The sequence below is a fragment of the Vanacampus margaritifer genome, chromosome 14 (assembly GCF_051991255.1).
Source record: "Vanacampus margaritifer isolate UIUO_Vmar chromosome 14, RoL_Vmar_1.0, whole genome shotgun sequence".
NCBI lineage: Eukaryota > Metazoa > Chordata > Actinopteri > Syngnathiformes > Syngnathidae > Vanacampus > Vanacampus margaritifer.
Window position 1 is genome coordinate 1,202,395 of NC_135445.1, and position 21,648 is coordinate 1,224,042.

The window sequence follows — 21,648 nt, forward strand, 5'->3', positions numbered from 1 at the left end:
ATTACAAGGACAGACCGGTTGGGTTGAACATTTTGCTGTTTTAAATCTACAATGTTTCCAAAGGGGAGTTCAGAACATTTATTTATAAAAAAAAAAACAACCACAACAGTAATAATACATGTTGAGACAATTTATTGTGTTACAATAGTACAAAAAGTGCAACAATCAATAAAAGGTGTGTGATTTAAATTGACATTCCAAAATCATTTAGTACACACTTGTAGTATGGCTTCCCTGCATTGACAAAAAAAATCAGACATTATTTGTTTCCCACAATTTAAAACCGTTCCCATGTTTTATAATCATGATTTGATATGAGAAGAATTTGATTTTCATGAGGCGGTCTTGTCTCATAAGTATGCGCACGGTATGCCCCGCCCCCAAATACTGCTGGGCCAATGGCAAGTATGGCTTTCGTTACCGTGGCAACAACTGAAAGCGTGTCAGGAAGAGAAACGAGAGCTTTCGTAATGACTACAATTACAGAGTCTGGCAGCTTGAAAGTGGCCTTGGATCTTCTCCAAGCCTAACTGATCATGTCAAGAGTGGAAAAACTTGGTCTGGGGGCAGTTATTATGCTAACTAATATTTATTTATGTATTTAATGAGCTATTATGCCGTTAGCTAGCGACGCCTACTGCCCAAAAATCTTCCCATCTTCCCTTCAGATAGTCCACTGGCGTGGCTGCATTAGAGTGCCTCGTTGTCAAAACCCTTTTCCATTCAAAATGCAGAAAAGCTTTGTGTTCAACTAACCAGGCCCAGATTTGATACTATATACATTTGTGAGTACATTCAGACAAGATCATCATTTTAGTGTACATGTGACAGTTTTCTTTTTCATGACCGCGACGACTGTGACCCTCATTAAAAAAAACAAAAAAACATTAACACTGCTTTTAGTTTTGTTTTCTGTCGTCGACAACGGCACAAAAACACCCAAACGTGGCAAATGTTTGTGAGTAGAAATACAAAAACTGTTAAGAATGCATTCCATGTTTGGGTCAACGTTTAGTGCAGCAAACTGTTAAAGCTTGGATAAAAACAAAGAAAAAAAAAAAGTTAAGGCCGTGTTTGTTAGCATCATGCTAAGCCACGTGGAGCAATTCAAGGCAGCAGTGGACACGACCAATCATTAACACGAACGACATTCCTTTCACGCCTGTAATGTAAACACGAGCGAGCGTGGCTGCGTTGGGCGTCGCTCGCCATCCACGCTTGTCATGACCTACGTAGTGAGGCGGCCATTTTGCAGTGCTGTTGGAATGTTTAGTGAGTTTTAGGTTCACAGCCTGTCTCGTAGCGCCCGCAATACTATACATCTTGATTAGGGCTGCACAATATATCGGAAAAAATAACCAGATGGCGATATTGGACCGTGCAATGTGCATATGGAATGATATGCTTTTATCTGAATTGGACCCGTCAGCCACTAACGAAAATGCAAGTAACCTACTTATGGTTCTAAAATAGACCGATCCACCATTTTTTACTTTCTGGGTTGTTTTATACACAATGACCCAATTTTTGGGATCTAACCAATATTGATGAGTTGTTTTACACACACACAAAAAAAATAAAAACATTTCTTGACTCAAAGTTGGGTCAAATTGACCCAAGTAGAGGATGGGTCCATTTTTACCCAACTCTTTTTAGAGTGATGCGCACCGCCATCCAACACTCTAAAAACAGTTGTGTCAAAAATGACCCAACTATGGGTCAAAAATGGACCGATCCTCTACTTGGGTCGATTTGACCCAACTTTGAGTCAAAAAATGGGTCTTTCAGCATAAAACAATAATAATAATAATCAGTCAGTTTCTTTATTTGGGTCAAAAAATTGGGTCAACCCAGAAAGTTAATAAAGTGGATTGGTCCATTTTTGATCCATGATTGGGTTATTTTTTTTTAAGAGTGAATAGTTTAATTAATTAACTAAGATTATATTGAGTTTGCTTGCTTTGGCTGCAAGATTTTTCTTTTTTAAATTCTTTCATTACATAATAAAAATGTCATTTCTTTAGGTACATGTTAAATATCTCAATAATATCCATATCGCTATATTCAGCAACTATATCGCATGATTTTCCAATATCGCGCAGCCCTAATCTTGATACAACGGTCATGAGAAAAGCAATATATCTGCCGATGCAATGAGCAGATGCAGAAAAAGCAACACATGGTGGACGTAAAGTGCTTTGTATTCATTTGCTAGCGAGACCTTCCACGCGTGCCCGTTGAAAACGCATTGATGAATATTTGTGGCCGTAAACGCGTGGCTTCCAGTTGACAAATAAAATCGTCCACGGCAGTGAAGGAGTAGCATTCGAAAAGGACTTTTTGATGAATGAACCATAGAAAAAGCTCTAGATCGTGTTCATGGGAATGCGTCGCTGATTACCAACGCAGCTCGCGTTTCATTCCGCTCCATTGGCACATAAGCAGTCCATGCAAAAAAGGAAGAAAAGGACTACAACATGCTGGTTACAAAAGGAAAAGCCAAAGGAGGCTTGGCACAGAGCCCGGGTGGCACGCCACCACACGCTGAGCGACTCACTTCTTGTTGACGTTTAAGGCCAAAAGTGTTAAGATGCGCTGGAGCATGCGTGATGAACATTTAAGGCTTCTTGTTAGAATGAATGTACATAAGTTGTCCCATATTTACTCTTATAAGCATATATTCAGCGGTATAAACTTGTTTGAATTATGCGAGTTGTAGTATCTGTGAGGAGACCAGAGCCTGGTGGGAAGGATGCTCCTGCAGCTGCAGGAGCAGGAACTGGGCCTTATCACAAGATAGCGGCTGAAACACTTTGCGGATGAACTGTTGAAACCTTCAGCGCCGAAGAAAGACACGTGTGTTTTATTGTCTGCACAATGACTCATATCCTTGAAGGTTGCTGCTGTGTTGCTCCACCTTCCCTTTAGAGCAGCAACATCTGTGTAAACTAGGGAAAATCCTATTATCATATCCTTGAAGGTTGCTGCTGTGTTACCCCCTTCCCTTTAGAGCAGCAACATCTGTGTAAACTGGGGAAAATCCTATTAAAAAGGAAGGGCTTGATACATTTAGGGTCGCTTTTTTCTAGGGATGCACGATAATGCGATTTTCAACCGATACCAATCAACCAATGATTTAGAAAGTGTCGATGTCGATAACCGATAAGTTGATAATTGTTTGCAAAATTACTGTAACTTGAATACAAATATACTTTTGGGTCCTACTTTAACGCTAACATGGATGAATACATGTAAACATTGTGTAAAGCACCATGAAGCGGAATTTTATCTCTGCTTCAAAGAAAAACTCATTTTGAGTTTGCCAAAACAAAAGTCATGTTTTAAAAACTTTTTTAAAAGAAGATTATCTGGTATATTTGTAGGATGTCAAAGTGGTCGATAATTGCCGATAATTATCGGCCACTGATATTATGGTGCATCCCTACTCTTTTCCCCATTTATCTTCCAAGGATCAAGGGCACTAAGGGCCCCAAATGACATCAAAGCCTTTGAGGCCCCTGAATTTTGGGGCACTTTTTGTGTCTTTTGGGGCACTTGGACTCCGGGGTAAGACAGGCGGCGGACGGCCCAGGAAGGAGTTCCCCAGTGGCGGCCATGCTTCTGGGACCCCAGGGGAGAGGTCAGTCTCAAGACCTCCACGTAATTTACCCCCCCAGGGGCCGTTTCCTGCTGGAGCGAAGCGAATAGGGCTCCCAAAATGGCCGTCCCTATCCGTACGCGGCTAGATTGTAATCTGTGCACATCTCTGTCCATTCTCCTCGCGAGTAAAAATTATCTAGTCTCGTCTTCCTTCCTTGCCTATTGTTTATCAAATGACTGAACCTGACATTTCTCAAGGTACATTCGTGACTCTCACGTCACAAAGAAAAGGTGCACGGCCTCCACTTACCTTCCCAAGGCAATGCAAATCATTTAAAAACGGAAACGCCATCATGCTTTCTCCTTGTCTGTGCCCAGCATCTGCTCCTTGACCTCCGGCGGCAGCGTGTTGACCAGCTTCTCCTCCACCAGCAGGCCGCTGCGCGCCAGCAGCCGACACTCGCCCAGCTCGGCCGGCAGGCTCTCCAGGTTGTTGCCGCGCAGCTCCAGCTGGGTCAGGCCGGCCAGCTCGCCCACGCACGCCGGCAGCGTCTCCAGGCAGTTGTTGCCCAGCTGCAGCACACGCAGCTTCTTGCACTGAAACAATTCCGCCGGCAGCGTCTCGATCTGCGGGGAGGGAAAGCGGAGCGCTTGATGCAAAAATGCTAACCTGGCGGCGCACCAATCACACGGCGAAGCCATGTTAATTGGAGAAAGGATGAGTAAGGTTGGGAGTTCTAAAACCGGACATTATTTCATATACATGACGTTGTATTTCAATTTTATAAATACCTAACAGGGTTTCAGTTTCTATGAAGTTGAGTTAGTTAGTTTCTATCCGAGCTGCCACTTCTTCAAGCCTGCAGAAAAAATAATTTAAAAATCTCCTTTGCGCTGAGCCAAACCAATTCATTCCATAAAGTTGCCATTCGAACCACTTTCATATCACCACCTTAGATGATTCGGAGCCCCTAAAGTGGGCAAAAAGACGGAGGACAAGAATGTAGATGCGTTTCCAATAGCCTCAGTTTGGTGCAAAAGCAAGCTAGTAATGGAAACACATGATTTTCGGGGGGGGGGGGGGGGGGGAACTCTCAAATATCACAAACAAGTTTTTACGCTCTCATGAGGTGGTTTTTGAGACGTGTCGAAATAGAAGGATTTGGCAAAAGTGTCATGGAAACTCTTCTTGCGCATTCCATGTAGTCATGTGACCCCCGCCCGGTCAATAAATACGTACGCGGCTACTCGCGGCTACTCGCTTTAGCGTCGGAGCTGCCTCCGAAGGGGCTAGCAAGTCTTTTGTCAGCTCTATTTGGCTCCAGCCCAAGAAGAAACGTTTTCCAGCCCAGCGACCTCCGTTCGACCTTCGCGGATGAGCACGACCGGGATGACTGAGAAATCAACACAGAGCAACCAACAGAGAGTTTCTTACTCGGTTTTCCGTGACGGCAAAGTGCTGCAGGTTCTGCAGCAAGCCCACGTCGGCCGGGATGACGGTCAAGTTGTTGTGGCTCAAGTCCAAGAAGCGCAACTTGTGGCAGAAGAAGAGCTGGCCGGGCAGCTTCTCGATCTTGTTCCTGTTGAGGTACAACTTCTCCAGGTTGTTGAGGGTTCCGATCTGAATGGGGATGTAAGCGATCTGGTTGTACCAGAGCTTGAGGCAGACCAGGCGGCGCAGGTGCTGGAAGCTGATGATCTCCTCGATGGTTTTCAGGTTGTTGTCCTTCAGGTTGATCTCCTGCAGGTTGTGCAGGCTGAAGATGGAGTGCGGGATGCGCTCCAGGTCGCAGTGCACCAGCTCCAGCTCGCTCACGTTGACCATCTTGTTCAAGCTGTTGAGGACCATCAGCTTGGTGCCCTCGTTGTTGATGGACAGCTTCTGCAGGTGCGCGCTCAGGTCCGTCACCACCTGCGGCAGCTTGTACAGGTTGCTCTTCAGCCGCAGCACCTTCAGCCTCTTCAGCTCGCGCAGCCCGTCCAGGACGATGTAGCGGTTGTTGTCGGCGCTCAGGTTGCCGGTCAGGTGCAGCTCGTTCAGGTTCTTCAGGCTGTAGATCCACAGCGGGATCTCCTTGATGTCGGTGAACTTGATGTGCAGCGACTTGAGCTTCTCCTTGAGGAAGGTCAGGGCGGCCGACTCGATCTTGGCCGGCGTGTGGTAGAGCCGCAGCTCGCGCAGGTTGGACAGCTTGGCCACGATGGGCGGAATGGTGAGGTCGGGGATGAACTCCAGCTTCAGGCCCTCCAGCTCCACCAGGTCGAAGACCGTCTCGGGGATGCCGCTCAGCATGCACAGGTGCAGCTCCAGCTTCTCCTGGGAGTTCTTGGAGATGTGCTGCCGGAGCTTGTCCAGCGTCCACTCGTTGTTGAGGTTGAGCTGCCGCAGCTTGTTCTCGCTCACCTCCGACAGGAAGACGGCGAAGCGTTTGGAGTAGAGCGGGTCGTACTGGTCCAGCATGTGCAGCATGAAGGCAAAGTCGTTCTTCAGGTCGGGGATGTCGCTGTAGCTGCCCTCCTCGCGGATGGCCTCGAAGGAGTAGCGCTTGAGGGTGCGCCGCAGCATCCAGCACAGCGTGTACATGGCGATCAGGCCGTAGACCAGCACCAGGCTGATGTAGAAGGACGCCAGGATTTTGAAGAGCGTGGCCAGCGGGTGGGCGCAGTAGAAGGTGCTGAAGCCCGTCAGCTTCTCCGTCTCCACCGTGCACGTGACGCTGAAGCGGATGTAGCACACGTAGTAGCTGGCGTAGCTAATGATCAGCAAAAACATGATGACTTTGATGACGGTCTGACGGACGTACAGGCGGTGGATCACGTCGCCTTCTTCCACGTGGATCCTGAACTTCTTCACCTTCTCAAAAAGAGCCTTGGCCTGCTCCCCTTCCTTTTTGTCCAGGACCCCCGTTTCCGATCGATTGACGATCCCTTGCTCCATCTTGCTCTTTGTCCTCTGCAGCATGGGCACGCTGGCCTCCACGTCGTTGTTGGCGGGCGACGGCTGGTACAGCGTCTTTTTGTCCGCCGAGCCGTTCATCTTCTTGGAGTCCCTCTCCTCCACCACCGTCTCCGACAGCGCCCTGGTGGTCCACGGCGAGTCGAAGCACTTTCGCAGGATGGAGACAAAGTGCTCCAGTTTGGAGCTGGTGCGCGGGAACTTGAACCAGAAGTTGCTGCAGGCCAGGAAGATGAGCGTGTGGAGCAGAACCAGATACGGGAAGTACTTGGCGAACCAGTGCAGCTTGCTCTCGTAGCACACGGCGTCGATGTAGCTGTACTGGTGGCGGTCCAGCTCGTTCTGAATGCCCCGAGGCTCCCCCGGCCGCGGGGTCGAGGGCCCGCGGCCGGGCGGCGCCGCCTCGCACGAGTCGTTGGCGACCCACTTGCACGGCAGGCAGATCATCTTGTCCTGCGTGATCTGCAACGTGCCGCCAAACACGGCGATCATCAACATGACCACCAAGATGTAGTCGTTGAAGACGTCCCACCACGGCTTCAGGATACGGTACGCCGGCTGCGTGTCGGCAAAGTACCGGAGCTCCGTGATGGGAATCATGATGGCTTACCTGCGGGGACGCAGACAAGCAGCTGGTTAGCCTCGGACGAGCCCGCATTTATCTGCCTTTTCCTTTTACACAGAAACGCCGCCGTCCCGCTTCAGACACTACCTCCCGAAGCAGAAAACTGCTGGCTCAACATTGTCCAACTGTCGCGTGACAATGAAATAAGGCGGACATTTTTTTCTGTCTAGGTCATTGGTGTCCAACCACGCTGGGTTACTTCCCCTTTATGCGAAGACGCTCGTACATGGCTCAAAGTAAATGCAAAATGTAACAACACTCAGCTGTTTGTTCAATGTGTCTGATGTTTTTTTGGTCAAACTGATTCATTAGAAGCTAGTGATGTCACAATCCCATGTGATGTCATTCAAAGCAAGGTCTTCTTTCTTAAAATGGAATTACTATCACAATCAAATACTACATTGATAAAGCAGGTAGTGTCAGTGCGGTGCAAATGGCAATTCTTGTCGTTCTACTGAGGACAAAGTTCTGAACCTTAAGATGAATAGCAAGGATATTGAAAGAAGGCGGCTTCAGCATTTATTCATGTATATTATCAATGCCATTTGAACTTTTCTTAGGGTGTATTCAGACCAGAAAAGTCATTTAGTCCCCTTGAGTCTGGACTAAAAGCGGACTTTATTTTTTTTCTTTCGTTTGGTGCGGTTCATATTCACGCTGTGCTTTTTTCAAGTGGACTATATTGTGTAATCACGTCGACCGCGTGACGACCTGCGCTCTCATTGGACAAAAATGACGAGGGCCGAACGCATAACCAAACCCGGAAATAGAGGAAAACATGAAATTCAGCTCATTCAACGGAGGTTCCGCGACGCTGTTTCTAATTTTTGAACACGTTGTCGATTGAGTGGCCACCACAAAATGCTGACAACACCGTGGCTAAACAGAATACGGATGATTAGGAATGAATCTAGCACAATATTCACTACCGGGCAATATTCCCCCCGCGATGCTTGCCTACGGTGGCTTGTTAAGCCTAAAAAGGCGCATGCGTCTTGCAGTTGGAGCGAATCAGCCGTGGGTTGTATTCAGACTGCGAAGCAAACCGTACAGAGTGCGTTTGGAAGCGGACCGAGACCACCTCAAAAAGTGGGTCTCGGACCGCACTAGGATTCGTTTGTGTGTATTCAGACCTGCACAAAAAAAGAACAAAATAAACTCTGGTCCGTTTAAAGCGGACCAAACAGTGCAGATCTGAATACACGCTTCGATATGAAAAATATCCCAGATATCCAGCTTAATGTTGAACTAGGAGGCCAAAAGGTCTACTAATATTCGGAAGTAAAACGTTACTAGGTCATAAAGATCTGGAATAAACGCTGCCCACGCCTCATGATCTCTTCACTTCCGGGAAATAAAAACTCACCACTTTTATGGCCACTGCTGTCTCTCAGCTCTCCCACACGCCATGGACACATTTCTCAAGCCCGAAGCCGCCCGGACGGCACCGGTTCGGTGGGCGTGGACCCAGTTGGACAGCAGCACCCGAAGACGGAAGGCTGCGGATTCCGGAAGCGTCCGCTCCGAGATCGGTGCTGATTGGTCCGCCAGCGCGAGCCTACCGGAAATAGTACATTTCCTTGCCGTTTTTTTTATCCTCAAAGTAAAAGCACATGTTCCAGTTGTGTTGGTCGAACACAGCTTGGTTTTACTTTAAATGAGTTTTGTCGGCAGAAGATTGACAGGAAAAACAACGTAAAAACAACGCAAACACACATTTCTTCAGTTTTTCTTTCGGCTTGTCCCGTTAGCGGAAATAGACTTTCGTGACTTCATGAGCACGCGGCCACACCCAACAAACAACGTTATTTTGTGCAGTTCATAAGAATGACTAAAGTGATACAATTCCTTACAGCGAAACAAAAACACTGAACAATGCTTTACCCCAAATGAACAGTAAAATTAAGGTGACGTCATAAACACGCGACGACCCAGCGGCTCCAAACAACGTAAACATCGTCACTGTCATGGCGCTCCACGGTAGTCTCGCTCGTTTACGGTCGACATCAGTGATGACTTTCGTTCTTGGTTCGCCGTGTCGTTCGTCGGTTTATGGACTGTACTCACACTGCCATCCTGCGGCAGTACCAATAACGAGCCTTTCTAGTTTGGACCGGTGTAATAGTCGTCTTCAGGCACACTTGAAAAGAGTCCAGTGCACTTGGAGAAGCTTTTCGAGTGAGGTTGTTGGGCAAATCCGGTCAACACATTACCACCTGGTGTACACATGCAAGGTACTTTGCGTTCCCCACATTCGTGCAATGCAAATATTTGAATTAGTGCAATTCTGAGTTTTCTGCTGCGTTAGCCTTAGTGTTTGACTTACTGCAAATTGGAACTCTTTGCAGGTGTGCACCAACAGATCCACGCAGAAGATCTCGAAGCAGGCGTATCACAACGGTGTCGTAATCGTGACGTGTCCAGGATGCAGGAATCACCACATTATCGCTGACAACCTGGGATGGTTCTCCGATCTGAAAGGGAAGAGGTTGGTCTATTGAGACTGTTTTAAAATTAAATTGTGGTTATTAAATCAAAGTATATGGAACCCCGCTATGTCGCACATAAGTCCTTTTAAAAATAAATAAGTTATTCAAATAGGTTAAAATTAGTTTAAGGCATTTAGAGGAAGGGTAAAACAAAAAGCAGGTGGATTTTAAACATAACCCTCATAATAAACGGGGGCTCACTTAGTTGAGAAATTTTAGCTGTTATAAAATGGTAATAAGATGTTCCTCACAAAATGGCGGCAGAGTTGCAGAACGGGTGTTGATTTTGCATGTTCAAGGAGTTTCACTTCACGTACTCTCTGTGAACGTTATCAGGAACATCGAAGACATCTTGGCCGCCAAAGGAGAGACGGTGAGAAGGCTGGAAGGAAGTGACGCTCTTCAAGTTCTCCCAACCGAGTCCAGCCAGGAGAAATGTCCTTTACAGGACACGGCAAACAAGAAGGACTCTGATAAAGATCCATGAATGCACGCATCCAGTTTTTTACTGTCCTCATTTGGATGGCGGATGAGTTGAAATCTATCCCAGCTGACTTTTGGCGAGAGGCAGGTACACCCTGGACTGCAGACAAACAAGCACAAAGTTATGGGCATTTGGAGTCTTCACTGAAGTTAAGAGATGAATGGTTTTGCGAGGGAGGAAGCAAGGGCAAACCCATACAGGCACAGGGAAAACACGTCAACTCCAGAGTCGGACCCAGAACGCCAAAACTGTGAGGCAGACGGGCTAACCATGAGACTACTGTGTTGCTCAGCAACAAAACACTTTTAACAGAAGAGAACAAATAAAATCACATGAACCCAAACAGTCACTGAAATGCATTTCTTTGAGTTTACCTTGACATATACGCTAGTTGAACTGCATCATACAACTCACATACATTACCAGATATGAATACTGTATATGTAATGTATTCCAGTAGTTATATGTACTGTACAGTGTAAAACAAAAAGGGTAATTATTTTGTTGGTAGAAGTAAAACTATTGTCAGTGTTAGGTGAACTTCATCGCTCAAGAGCCACATAAGATTGTGAAAGGTGAGCATAGTTGTTTGATAGTAAAATAAGACAAGTCTGTTGAATAGTGTTTATTTTACCAATATTTTTGCATTATATTTTATTGTATTTAACCCCTTTTATTAGATAAATGAACAGAAAAACATTTTACGGGTCATTTGCGCTGGTGTGCCCAGTTTTTCTATTTGAGGTGTATATATATATATATATTTTTTACCAACAGATTGTAAAATAAGCACATTTAAATACAGCATATATAATATATATATAATATATATAGCACAGTAGTTAAAGAAACAAAAGCTAATTCTGGGGGTTTTCCTGCAATGCACCCACGTGACATGCATGGTCTCGTGACTCTAGTCCCGTCTCGCGAGAACGCGACCTGCTTGTTTGCTAACGTTTTTGCCGCTTTATGCGGCAGGTTAGCACGTCGCTTCTTTCGTTTCCCTCCCCCCTTCTCGCGTTCGGGCTGCGATGGAGGTCGTCGCAGCCGCAGAGGAGGTCGGAGAGAGGCCGCATCACCGGCCGTTCCTCATCGGCGTTAGCGGAGGGACCGCTAGCGGCAAGGTGTGTTCGAACCAAATAGCTCAGGTGGTTGTTAGCATTAGGCAGGCTAGCATCGACTGTCAAGACAGTTGGCCCGCCCACTTATTCATGACAACGATCAAAATAAATTGGTGCCATTTATCATATACGTATCATTTATTTTTATCGTTTGTAACGTAAATGACTTTTAAAGACTCGGCTAGCTACCCTCTATAATTTAATTTAATGCGGTCAGATGACCCGCCGGACAGAATATTAGGTACACCTGCACTGTCTCTAACTGTCGCTAGTGAAAAACCAAAACAAAACAATTTTTCGTGCTATTAAAAAAATATGGATGACTACCACAATTACATGCAACGCTAAATTTAGTCATTTTCATAATAGTAGCAATGATTGTGGTTTTCTATCATGTACAGGGTTTCTTAACCTACTACAGTAAACATAGTAATGACACTTTCGAAACATGTATAACCAATCAATATATTGACAATTCCGAGATGACGTCACAAGTCAAAATGGCGGTAAATTGACGGTGCAAGAAATCTCTCCGGTCGTTGAAAAGAATTGGACCGTTGTCATTTTATTTGTGAGGATTATTTTGGTTTTAAAATGTTATGAGATGCCGTTTGACTACTGCAACAATCTGTGTGGTCAGACAATCCGCCGTTTGTTTTCACCATATAAAAGAAGCATTTGCATTGCGTTGCATTGCATCGAGGAAGCCTCAGAAATGCCCGGATGTTCGGAATTGTCAATTCCTAATCATTCTGTTGTAGCAGAGCATAGTTCTCTGCTAAGGCGCAGCTGTCAAGCAAATAAACCAAGACTTTCTGGAGAAACAAATGCAGCTCTTACGTAGCAATTCATGATTTTATGAATATTACAAGTAGTATATTAATAACGATTATGAGGTGATTACGCGTCATTGAAGACTAGATTGCCCTTAGATGTGAACCTGTTTGTCCATAAGCGTCCCTCCTCCTAGTGGTTTAACGGTGTATTTCTTTTAAAACGTCCATGGCGGAATGCCAGTCAACGGTGTGCGCCAAGATCATGGAGCTGCTGGGACAGAACAAGGTGGACCACCACCAGAGGAAGGTGGCCATCATCAGCCAGGACTGCTTCTACCGCGTGCTCACCACTGAGCAGAAGGCCAAAGCCCTCAAGGGCCAGTACAACTTCGATCACCCAGGTAGATACAACACACACCTGGGGAATAATTGAGGCCTGGTATCTTAGAGCGGCAGACGCTTTTTGAGGAAATGCAGCACATTGCAATTTATGCGCTGAAGGCACCTGGGGAAAAATAAAAAAAACCTTGAGAATGGGCAGTGTAGACCAGTGGTGTCCAAACTCGGTCCTCGGGGGCCGGTAGTCCTGCAGGTTTTGGAGGTTTCCCTGCTCCAACGCACCTGTTTCAATCAACAGGATTGTTATCAGGCTTAGTAGAGCTTGCTGATGAGCTTCAGCGGTGTTGGAGGAGAGAAATATCCAAAACCTGCGGGACTACCGGCCCCCGAGGACCGAGTTTGGACACCACTGGTGTAGACCATTATTTGGGGACATTTGGCACTTTGCACCTTTCATGCTGAATGACTCTCCGGCCCAGAGACATTTATGTATTGAAGTGGACGACAGGTTTAAAAAAATTAAAATAAATAAGAAGCAATTTTTTGAGGAAATTGGCCACTTTGCAACAGTCAAGTGATGACCTCTTTCTATTTTGGTCTCACAGAAGCCTTCGACAACGAGCTGATGTACAAAACACTGAAGGACATTGTGGAGGGCCGAGTGGTTCAGGTCCCCACGTACGACTTTGTTACCCATTCCAGGTGAGACCTTAGATGTCGGCTTTCTATCACACGGAGGAATTCATCTGTAAAATACATGGGTTAGGGTTAGGTATGGTCATGGGGCTGTTTAAGAACATGGAAAAGGATCAGTTGAGGCTTTTGTGTCAATTAGAATGGAAGCCACTATTTGATGACTTTGTGATTTCCTAGCCGACTGGCCTTTACACGGACAAATAAACGATTTGTTTCCCATGAGCCACTTTTGCGTTCAGGTTGGACGAGAGGATCACGGTTTACCCGGCCGACGTGGTCCTCTTGGAGGGCATCCTGGTCTTCTACCCGCAGAAAGTGCGAGACATGTTCCATATGAAGCTCTTCGTGGACACCGACTCGGACGTGAGGCTGTCACGCAGAGGTACGGGCCGGCCTACGCTTTGGATTTCTTTTTGCCTGATTGTTGCCGAGCTGAACGTTTTGGTTCATCAGTGCTGCGGGACATGACCCGAGGCCGAGACCTAGAGCAGATCCTGTCACAGTACACCACCTTTGTCAAGCCCGCTTTTGAGGAGTTCTGTTTGCCCGTAAGTGTGAGCTCCTGCGCAACACGTATTGAGCAGGTCTTCCCTGCCACCCTCAAACTTTTTTTTCCCGCCCTCTCCTTTTAGACCAAGAAGTACGTGGACGTCATCATTCCTAGAGGAGTTGACAACATGGGTGAGGCTCATTTCTCATGACAGGAAAAATGATCTGTTCAAGCGTTTTTTTTTTAAGTTATTGAAAAAAAGAAAGAAGTAGTCGGTCATAGTAGAGGTAATTAATTATTACTACCTCCTACAATAAGGAGGCACCAATTTGAGGTGAAACACACCTAATTTATTTGAGCACATGTCACTATTTGAGGATTTCATATTTTTTATCTATTTAATAAATAAACCAACACATTTGTGTGGTTCCAGTGGCCATCAACCTGATCGTGCAGCACATCCAGGACATCCTCAACGGCGACATTTGCAAGTGGCAGCGGGGGCCCGTCAACGGCCAGGGCCGCAGCTTGAAGCGGGCCATGGCGGGCGAGTGCCACCCGCAGAACGCCGCCAGCGCCAACCCGGCCGGAAAGCGGGCCCTGCTGGAGCCCAGCACTCGGCCCCACTAGCGGCCGCCACCCTTCCGGAGCTTCCGACAACTCTTCCCAAAGACCTTCATTTAAATTTGGAATTTGCCGTTACACACAATGTTGCGAGGGCTGGGAAGTATCTGGTAACTCTCCGGTCGATTCATATGTGGAAAATGTTCCCAATTGGGGACTTTTAATGATAATTTGGGGGGGAAATTTAATAGCAAGATAAATAGAAACATTTAGTTTTGTCATAAGCAGACATCCACATACCACCAGGCACTGTCTCAAATCATTTTTCCCTGTTGAAACGAATGGAAATACCATTATTTTGTTCCAATTTTTGTCATGTGCAAAATTTTTTAATAAGAAACATAGCACTCTATGGTACTATACTTTATAAAAACATACATTAGTTAAAGAAATGTAACTGTTTTAGCCACAATTCACTGGACAATGTGTTGCTCCTTCTTGACCACCTGGGGGCAGTACACTACAGACATACAGCTACACAGTAAGTCAAGGTACCTCTTTGTACCCCCCAATTGTAAAAATGCTGAAAATAATTTCCTGTCATTTCCATGGAACGTTTCCAACTTTGCAAGCATATACACACGCTCCTGTTGTCAATTTCTCACCATTACAATAATAAGCTGAAATATATTTGAATTTTTATTTTATTTTTTGCACTGAGCTTGACTTGTCTTAATATATTCAAAGTTATAACCCACTGTGACAGATGGTGTGTGTGTGTGTGTGTCCCCCCCCCCCCTCTCACTGAAGATTATTCTATGCCTTAATTACTTCCCATGTAAAGGAGGATGTTTTTCATATGTGTGTGTGAATAATAATATGATGATAAAGTATGTTGAGTTCATGTATAGAAACATCTGTTTGTTTTTATTGAGGGCACAGTGTGACGCGCATTGCTTCTGACTGGTCTCCCAAAGACAAAAAGAAATCATTTACACTTTGGAATGACAAACGACTTCACTCATCCCGCCTCGAACATGACATGATTGTTGTTTAGTTTTGCTTTTCCCGCGTGTGTTTGTAATTTTTACACATGACATAACAGATCACAGCATCTTGAGTCATTTCTCTTACCGTCCTTCTCGTTCCGTCTCATCTTTCTCCTCGTTTTTAAGCGTGCACGACACTTGAGGGAGAGACGGCCGAGTTCTTCCGGCAAGCACAAACGTCCTTTTCAAGAACAAAAGGAGCGGCGTGTGTGTGTATATAATACATTTCATAACCACACATGGTTCTTATGCAAGCTAACAAACAAACCTCCCCCTTCAACGCAGAACTTGAGGGGAGTGGCGTGCTTGACTTGAGGTGACTAATTCAATGGCACGTGACGTATATATATATATATATATATATATATATATATATATACCGTACTGGATACACACATTACTCACAAAAAGTTGGTGATATTAGCCTTTGGATGTAATATTTCAAACTTTTTACAAGTAGTGTATGTATATTGTCGCTGTTGGGCGGGAAACCCCGTTATGTCCAAATAGGGTCAATCAGCTCATCATTTTATTACATCACTCATGGCTCCAAGACCTTTGAAAAAGAGTTTGAGACAAATCATCATAATCATAATCATAGTTGTTTGCCTTTGTGTAGTTAAGGTCAGCTTGAGTGCAGACTTTTTGGACAACTCGTAATAAATTAGAATTATTATTTTTTTTTTAAAGCACATTAAAGTGGCAACTTTGACTTTGGGACTGTGATATGTTTATGTTGGTGCGCAACGGTATATGATAGCAATTTAAGGTAAGGTATCACGTTCATGGAAAAAGAATTAAAGGTGAAGTCAACCCCCTCCCAAAAAGTTTTTTTTTGACAATAATATATTCTATGCAGCCCCGTTTAAATATGGTATTCTGGGTAATATTGCGTTAGTGGAATATGAGTTCAGCACCAAGTTTTTATCAATATCAAAAGGCGGCCATTTTGCCATTTAATGTACTGAAGATGACATCAATGTTGCTCTGGGCTCAGGTAACAACCAATCACAGCTCACCTGTTTTCTGAAGCCGAGCGGTGATTGGTCATTGCCTGAGCAACTGTGATGTCATCTTCAGTCGACAGCAAGTGGCAAAATGGCCGCCCCAGAGATGGATAGAAACGGCTGGATCTTGAATCATAACTCATATTCCACAAATGTAATATTAATCAGAATGTCATGCCTAGACTAGTGAGTTCACATATAACATATTTCATTTCATTAATTTTTTTGTTTTTGCATTTATTATTGTCAAGAAATGTTTAAGGGCTGACTTCCCCTTTAAGCAGATGAACCCGATCTGTGGTCATCTCGGGGTGAGCCCGAGGTCAGTTTGATGTCAATTTCGGTTGACAGCAGATGGCAGCACAGCACCGACACTGTTGCCTTAAGTTCCCCTCCTTTAGGCAACTCAAGCAAGATGTATTGTTTTCTTCAAAAAGTAGTGTTTTTATTGATGCGAGGATTCCGCCCAACAGTGACAACATATAATAATAAAAAATAATAAAAAGTTGAAAGAGTAATGGACCTTCTCACCTCAGTGTCACACACCGGCCGACCATCTCCACTCTACAAAAGAGCAGACTTTGGTTATTTTCCGCCTTTGTGTGTCCGCTCCCTCCCAGTAATAAGAAGTCTCCCAGCCTGGTACGGCTCCTTGTGAACCTCACTCGCGCTTCCAATAATCGTTCTCCTGCAACGAATCTCCCGTTAGCGCCCGCCGAAATTAAAAGTGTCCGGCGGGTCTGTTAAAGTGGAGTTAGTGTCATTGAAGCACAGTTGGAGGTCATGTCTTTTGTTTTTTTGCGGTGTCGGGGTGGGGGCCCGCGGCACTTAAGTCTTCTCGTCCCGATCCGTCTTACGCCGGGCGATGTTCCGCGGCTTGATCTTCAGCGACAGCTCCCACAGCGCCTCTTCGGCCAGGTGGTCGCTGAAGTCGTTGAAGAAGGAGACAATGTCGTCGTTGCGTTTCAGCTCGTAGTGCCTGCAAACAAAAACTCAACTTGAAACTCGCGCAATTGTGAAACTGATCATTTTTAAGCCGTTAATTATAAATATATTTTTTGACATATACATGCAAGTTCGCAATTGGAGGCGTACACCTTTCGCTCTTAAAAATTGTGCAAATTTTATTTTCATCATATTTTGATTTTAATCCTCTAACTGAAAATATTTGAAGGAATTTGGAGAACTGTGCAAAGGAGAGTCTTGTGATCGTCTCCCGTTTCATGACAGAGAGAGAGCGTGAAAAGGGGCACCGTGAAATACTTTAAATAAATAAATATATATATATCAAATAAAAGTTTTACATGGTCGCTCTTTATCACGACTTTTCCGTTACTCATCTTAAGAGATTGTTTCTGAGTTTGCGACTGTGACGTGTGGTTACGCACACTTGCTGGAAGCGGCGCATGCTGTCCAAGATGTTGAACTGCTGCCATCGCTTGGAGAAGTTGACTTTGCGGTCGATGAGGTCGGGGTTGCCCAGGTGGACGAAGGTCAGGTCCTGCAAGATGAGACCCCTGTGTGTGTGTGTGTGTGTGTGTGTGTGTGTGTGTGTGTGTGTGTGTGTGCGTGTGCGTGCGGTGGGGGGGATGGCAAGTGATGTTAAAAAAAAGCAAAAACCAAGAATGCATTGAAAGAGAAAAGCAATGCGATGCACTTACAAGTACGGAATGCAAGGAGGTTCCACTTCGGCCAGAGCGGCCCGGTACGCACGGAAGGACGACGAGCTGTCGATCAACGTGCAATATTCCTCCAATCCCTAAAGGAAGCATTGGAGAAAATAAAGAAAATATTACAACAGGGTTTTTTCTTCATATCAAATCTAGAGGTGGATTTCCTCCAAGTAGTTTTGGGCTGTGACCGACTCAGCCATCCTGACAACTCTTTTTTTTTTTTTGAGTCACGGATAATTGAAGCGATCGTTTAGCACCCGACTTCATGTGCTCACCTCGGACGTCTGCTTCTGCCACTCCAATCTTCGGATTGGGGCGGAGTCCAGTGCGGACAGAATGGCCAGGTACGAGTTGAAGTTGTTCAACTTTCTTAAGTGCTGTCATAAAAAAAATAAATAAAAAAAAAATGAATTTAAACGGTCAAAAGGCGGACATTTTCTGTGGGCATGAGAGCGGCCACCTTCATGATCTTGATGAACTTGAGTAGCAGTTTTTCTCGGTCCTGGGCTTTTTCTTGCTGAATGATTAATGAGCGCACCCTGGTGGACACACACAGGAAGTGACAGGAATTGGGCAATGGGACCTTCCTGATGGTTTTTTTTTTTTTTTTGCTACTCACCAGTAGCTCATGTTGTTAAAGTGCTCTGTGAACTGCGTCAGGTTGGGACTCTTCTCTTCGTTTTGCTCTTTGGCCCAAAGCAACACCTCGGGAATCTGACACCGACAAACGCGAGACAAAACAATCAGCAATCATTCTGTCAACTGCAAACAGTACCAGGCATCAGCCGGCCAACCTCAATTTTGTAGAAGAGCTCAGCGTCAAGAAGCGTGAGCTGGTCTGCTATCTCGTGACTGCGGAAGTCGTGCAGCGTCCCAGGCCTGGCGGGACGACACCAACACATCGGTTTTGACCCAAACTGGGGGGTCGAAGGGGTCACGGGCGTACCTGGCCGAGACTCCGCGGGCGGCGAGCGGCTTGAGCGAGTTGGTGTAGCGCAGCAGCTTCTTCTGCTCCACCTTGTCCAGGATGTTCTTGCGGAGGACGCGGGCCAGACTGAGCTCTCCGTTGCAGACCAGCGTGAAGACCAGATCCATCAGCTGCTTCAGGATGTCCTCCGTCAGTTCCACCAGGCTGAGAGCAGAAACTCACCGTTAACCAAACCAGACCTTATTTTGGCCAGCGTCAAAAGAACGACTTTCAAGACATCAAGTCTCTTTATTGCAAACGGCTGATGACACAAGAAGCTCAGTGGCCACTAATGAAACAGTCGATATCGATTCATGAAATAAAGCCACACTTAAAAGATAAATGTAGAGACCCAAAACTGCAAAGAAAAAAATTGCTGTCTGCTTCTGTGCTTCTTTGTCACTATTTTATCACGTGTGGTGCGTGCAGTCAACACACATAATAAAAGGGCTGATTTGACTCAAAGTCAAATATGTATTTGCAAAGTAGTAGCCATTTGGAATATTTAAATAATAATTTCAGGCATGTTTATACTGTCAAAAAATGGTGTCATTTATCTCTTGGAAAAACAGCATGTCGCCATGGCAACAATATCCAACAAAACATAATGCTCTGAATTGTTCATCTTAAAAATCTAGAAGAGAAATTAAAAGATGATATTCATTTTGTTAAAATATGCCCAAAAATGTGTGAGTATGAAAATAAATGACGTGTATAGCGTCGTCTTTTCAGGCATTTGAGGCTATGTGAGCCATGTCTGCTTTTATTATAGCTCGCGTCTGAAACCGCAACTTGCACACCTGTCCAAGGAGACACCTTTTGATAGGTCAATCTTGAATGGGGGCGGATCCCTTAACATGTCATGGAATTGACCACAGTTGGCCACATTTACTGTCTTAAGTTGATAATGAGTAAGACATGATTGTGTGTATGTCCGCCGTTTTTCATCGCTGTTCTGTTCAAGGCTTTCTCTTAGCGTTAAACAAAAAGATGCCGCAAGGTCAAATTATGTTGACCTGTAAATACTGGATTCATCTTGAAATTTCACCCAATATCCCACACTAAAAATGTTATAATTTTTGCAGCATTGGACGCAATTACTCACCAGAGCTCGTCCACCACACGCACTAACACAAAGAAGGTGTTCTTGCTGACTCGCTTCTTGAACGTGTCTGGACCTTGGCAAAAACTTGTGTATGTGCTTTGTGGTCAAGGAACATCAAAACTGTCAATCAAGTACGATATATTGAACACTTGTTACATTGTGGGTCATTATTCACGCCTCTAGCATGTTGAAGATTTTTAAGCCATCATTTAATTTATTTATTTTTTTTAATTTAACAGTATGCAGGCCATTCTTAAGTTAGAGTTGTGGGCCTTCACTGTAGTACTGCACAATGTTAGCATTAAGCTAGCAGCCTTCAACAAATGTTTTGGTGTTTACGGTTGAATTCTCTTGTTTTAATAAATATAAGTGTGTTTTAAAAAGCTCAAGTGTTTATAATGTGAGGACGGGGTAAAAATATATGAAATGTTATATGGCCTCTTGATGTGCTAATTAGCTAGCTAGCCAACGAGTGCGAGGGTTCTCTGTCGTGGCAAGGGACAAACCTCAATCCCACAGTAAACTGCAGGCACAGATGTGAAAAGGTGACAAGGAGTAAAAGGATATCTGTAGTGTAGCTTCTTAATGAGGTCCTCGGGGGTTATAAACGTCCTATATGTAGTCAAAAAGGCTTCACAGTACAAAACAAGATCTGTGGGGCGGAGATCCGTTATTAGTCAAGGAGAGAACAACAACAACAACAATGCGAGAATTCATCTTTACCTTTGCGGTCCGTCTCTGTTGCGTGGACTAGCAAAATGTCTCCAGATCCAGCACGCACATCCGGCCCGTCATCATTCTGGGGTGAAGGGGGGGTGTCAATTAGTCACAACGATTTTAGTCGTCGGCCAGTAGCAGGCGTTTAGCTAGATTCAGACAAAAGCAGTGCTTTGCCATTATCTTGTAGCATTTTGGTGCTGAGGAACTATAGTGAAGTGGAAGTTTCAGGCTTTGCTGCCATCTTGTCCAAAGGTGAAGTCAATTTCATTTATACAAAAGTAATGTAAGTAATCGTTTTCATGATCATGTTTTGTATAATAAACTCGCTAGTGACTTTTGGCCCGCATTGAACTAAGGGATAAAACACATCTGATGTTGCGGCGGGACGCACTTCCGTCGCAGACTGGTAGCTAAAAACAGAAAAGAAAAAAAAAAGGAAGTGGTTTTGGTGGTCTTACTTCCTGTTTTAGTGTTATCCTGCTCATGATCTCCTTGTGATCGATGAGCGAGAGCTCGTCCACATTCTCCTCGCTGTCCTCCGCCGACTCCGCTGACTTTTGCCTCCTGAAAAACATTAACAGTATCATAAGGGGAGGCAACAGGACTAATTTAAAAAAAAAAAAAAAGACAAAAAAAGAAGACAATAATGTTGCAAATAATGTAATTAAGAAATGGCATATTTTTAAGATAATACTGTAGTCATATTCATGAGAAAAAAGTAAAAATATTCTACAGTACTTATATCACAGCTGTTTACACAATCACGAAATGGCATATTTTTCCTCCACTGAAATGACTTTTTGACATTTTTTTTTTATTCTTGTGGCAGTACAACTTTTATTTCATTTTATTTAAACTTTCTTCTCCTAACATAAAAACTGGACATCCTTTTTGCACCATTTTGATTTCCTTCACTTGAAATTTAATTGTACTAATATATCAACTTAATTCTCATTCAAGCACTTTAGTTGTAATAAAATTAGTCAC

The 21,648-nt window shown here is 44.7% G+C and overlaps 4 protein-coding genes across 13 annotated transcripts in view; 2 read left to right on the top strand and 2 right to left on the bottom strand.

Annotated features, from left to right (window-relative positions):
• Nucleotides 1–112: 112 nt before the first annotated feature.
• lrrc8aa (leucine rich repeat containing 8 VRAC subunit Aa) lies at nt 113–9,662 on the bottom strand. 2 transcript variants are annotated; one of them, XM_077586310.1, is made up of 4 exons: nt 9,508–9,662; nt 8,548–8,739; nt 5,036–7,166; nt 113–4,227 (listed from the first exon to the last, which is right to left on the bottom strand). In XM_077586310.1, exons 3-4 carry the CDS (start codon nt 7,154–7,156, stop codon nt 3,952–3,954), a joined length of 2,397 nt encoding a protein of 798 aa, XP_077442436.1. In that variant the 5' UTR covers nt 7,157–7,166; nt 8,548–8,739; nt 9,508–9,662; the 3' UTR covers nt 113–3,951. The 2 variants fall into 2 exon arrangements, with proteins under 2 accessions (XP_077442436.1, XP_077442437.1); XM_077586311.1 differs by lacking the exon at nt 9,508–9,662 and having other exon boundaries at nt 8,548–8,753.
• On the top strand, nt 8,807–10,497 carry dnlz (DNL-type zinc finger). Its single transcript, XM_077586318.1, has 3 exons — nt 8,807–9,415; nt 9,530–9,669; nt 10,007–10,497. The coding sequence occupies exons 1-3, from the start codon at nt 9,149–9,151 to the stop codon at nt 10,155–10,157; spliced, it is 558 nt and encodes a 185-aa protein (XP_077442444.1). The 5' UTR covers nt 8,807–9,148; the 3' UTR covers nt 10,158–10,497.
• Nucleotides 10,498–11,080: 583 nt separating this feature from the next.
• uck1 (uridine-cytidine kinase 1) lies at nt 11,081–14,903 on the top strand. Its single transcript, XM_077586317.1, has 7 exons — nt 11,081–11,278; nt 12,293–12,452; nt 12,996–13,092; nt 13,326–13,468; nt 13,540–13,634; nt 13,719–13,767; nt 14,010–14,903. The coding sequence occupies exons 1-7, from the start codon at nt 11,186–11,188 to the stop codon at nt 14,204–14,206; spliced, it is 834 nt and encodes a 277-aa protein (XP_077442443.1). The 5' UTR covers nt 11,081–11,185; the 3' UTR covers nt 14,207–14,903.
• Nucleotides 14,904–15,040: 137 nt separating this feature from the next.
• The window catches only part of rapgef1b (Rap guanine nucleotide exchange factor (GEF) 1b), a 40,463-nt gene continuing 33,855 nt past the window's right edge, over nt 15,041–21,648 (bottom strand). For all 9 annotated transcript variants that reach the window (XM_077586303.1, XM_077586301.1, XM_077586300.1 and 6 more), the window contains 12 exons: nt 21,120–21,225; nt 20,665–20,740; nt 20,506–20,593; nt 19,942–20,031; nt 18,816–19,001; nt 18,664–18,748; nt 18,489–18,583; nt 18,330–18,408; nt 18,145–18,246; nt 17,858–17,955; nt 17,585–17,713; nt 15,041–17,175 (listed from right to left, as the gene is read on the bottom strand). In XM_077586303.1, coding sequence (XP_077442429.1) covers nt 17,025–17,175; nt 17,585–17,713; nt 17,858–17,955; nt 18,145–18,246; nt 18,330–18,408; nt 18,489–18,583; nt 18,664–18,748; nt 18,816–19,001; nt 19,942–20,031; nt 20,506–20,593; nt 20,665–20,740; nt 21,120–21,225 — 1,285 coding nt within the window. In that variant the 3' untranslated portion in view covers nt 15,041–17,024. The remainder of the gene's footprint in view (nt 17,176–17,584; nt 17,714–17,857; nt 17,956–18,144; nt 18,247–18,329; nt 18,409–18,488; nt 18,584–18,663; nt 18,749–18,815; nt 19,002–19,941; nt 20,032–20,505; nt 20,594–20,664; nt 20,741–21,119; nt 21,226–21,648) is intronic.

What these genes read in the sequence shown, in the direction of transcription:
- lrrc8aa (XM_077586310.1), bottom strand. Translation starts at nt 7,156, where the DNA reads ATGATTCCCATCACGGAGCTCCGGTACTTTGCCGACACGCAGCCGGCG. An exon ending in TTGCCGTCACGGAAAACCGA is followed by an intron (nt 4,228 to 5,035) that starts GTAAGAAACTCT and finishes CCCTCCCCGCAG; the next exon opens with ATCGAGACGCTGCCGGCGGA.
- dnlz (XM_077586318.1), top strand. Translation starts at nt 9,149, where the DNA reads ATGGCGCTCCACGGTAGTCTCGCTCGTTTACGGTCGACATCAGTGATG. An exon ending in ACCTGGTGTACACATGCAAG is followed by an intron (nt 9,416 to 9,529) that starts GTACTTTGCGTT and finishes AACTCTTTGCAG; the next exon opens with GTGTGCACCAACAGATCCAC. An exon ending in TCCGATCTGAAAGGGAAGAG is followed by an intron (nt 9,670 to 10,006) that starts GTTGGTCTATTG and finishes GAACGTTATCAG; the next exon opens with GAACATCGAAGACATCTTGG.
- uck1 (XM_077586317.1), top strand. Translation starts at nt 11,186, where the DNA reads ATGGAGGTCGTCGCAGCCGCAGAGGAGGTCGGAGAGAGGCCGCATCAC. An exon ending in CGTGAGGCTGTCACGCAGAG is followed by an intron (nt 13,469 to 13,539) that starts GTACGGGCCGGC and finishes TTGGTTCATCAG; the next exon opens with TGCTGCGGGACATGACCCGA. An exon ending in TTGAGGAGTTCTGTTTGCCC is followed by an intron (nt 13,635 to 13,718) that starts GTAAGTGTGAGC and finishes CTCTCCTTTTAG; the next exon opens with ACCAAGAAGTACGTGGACGT.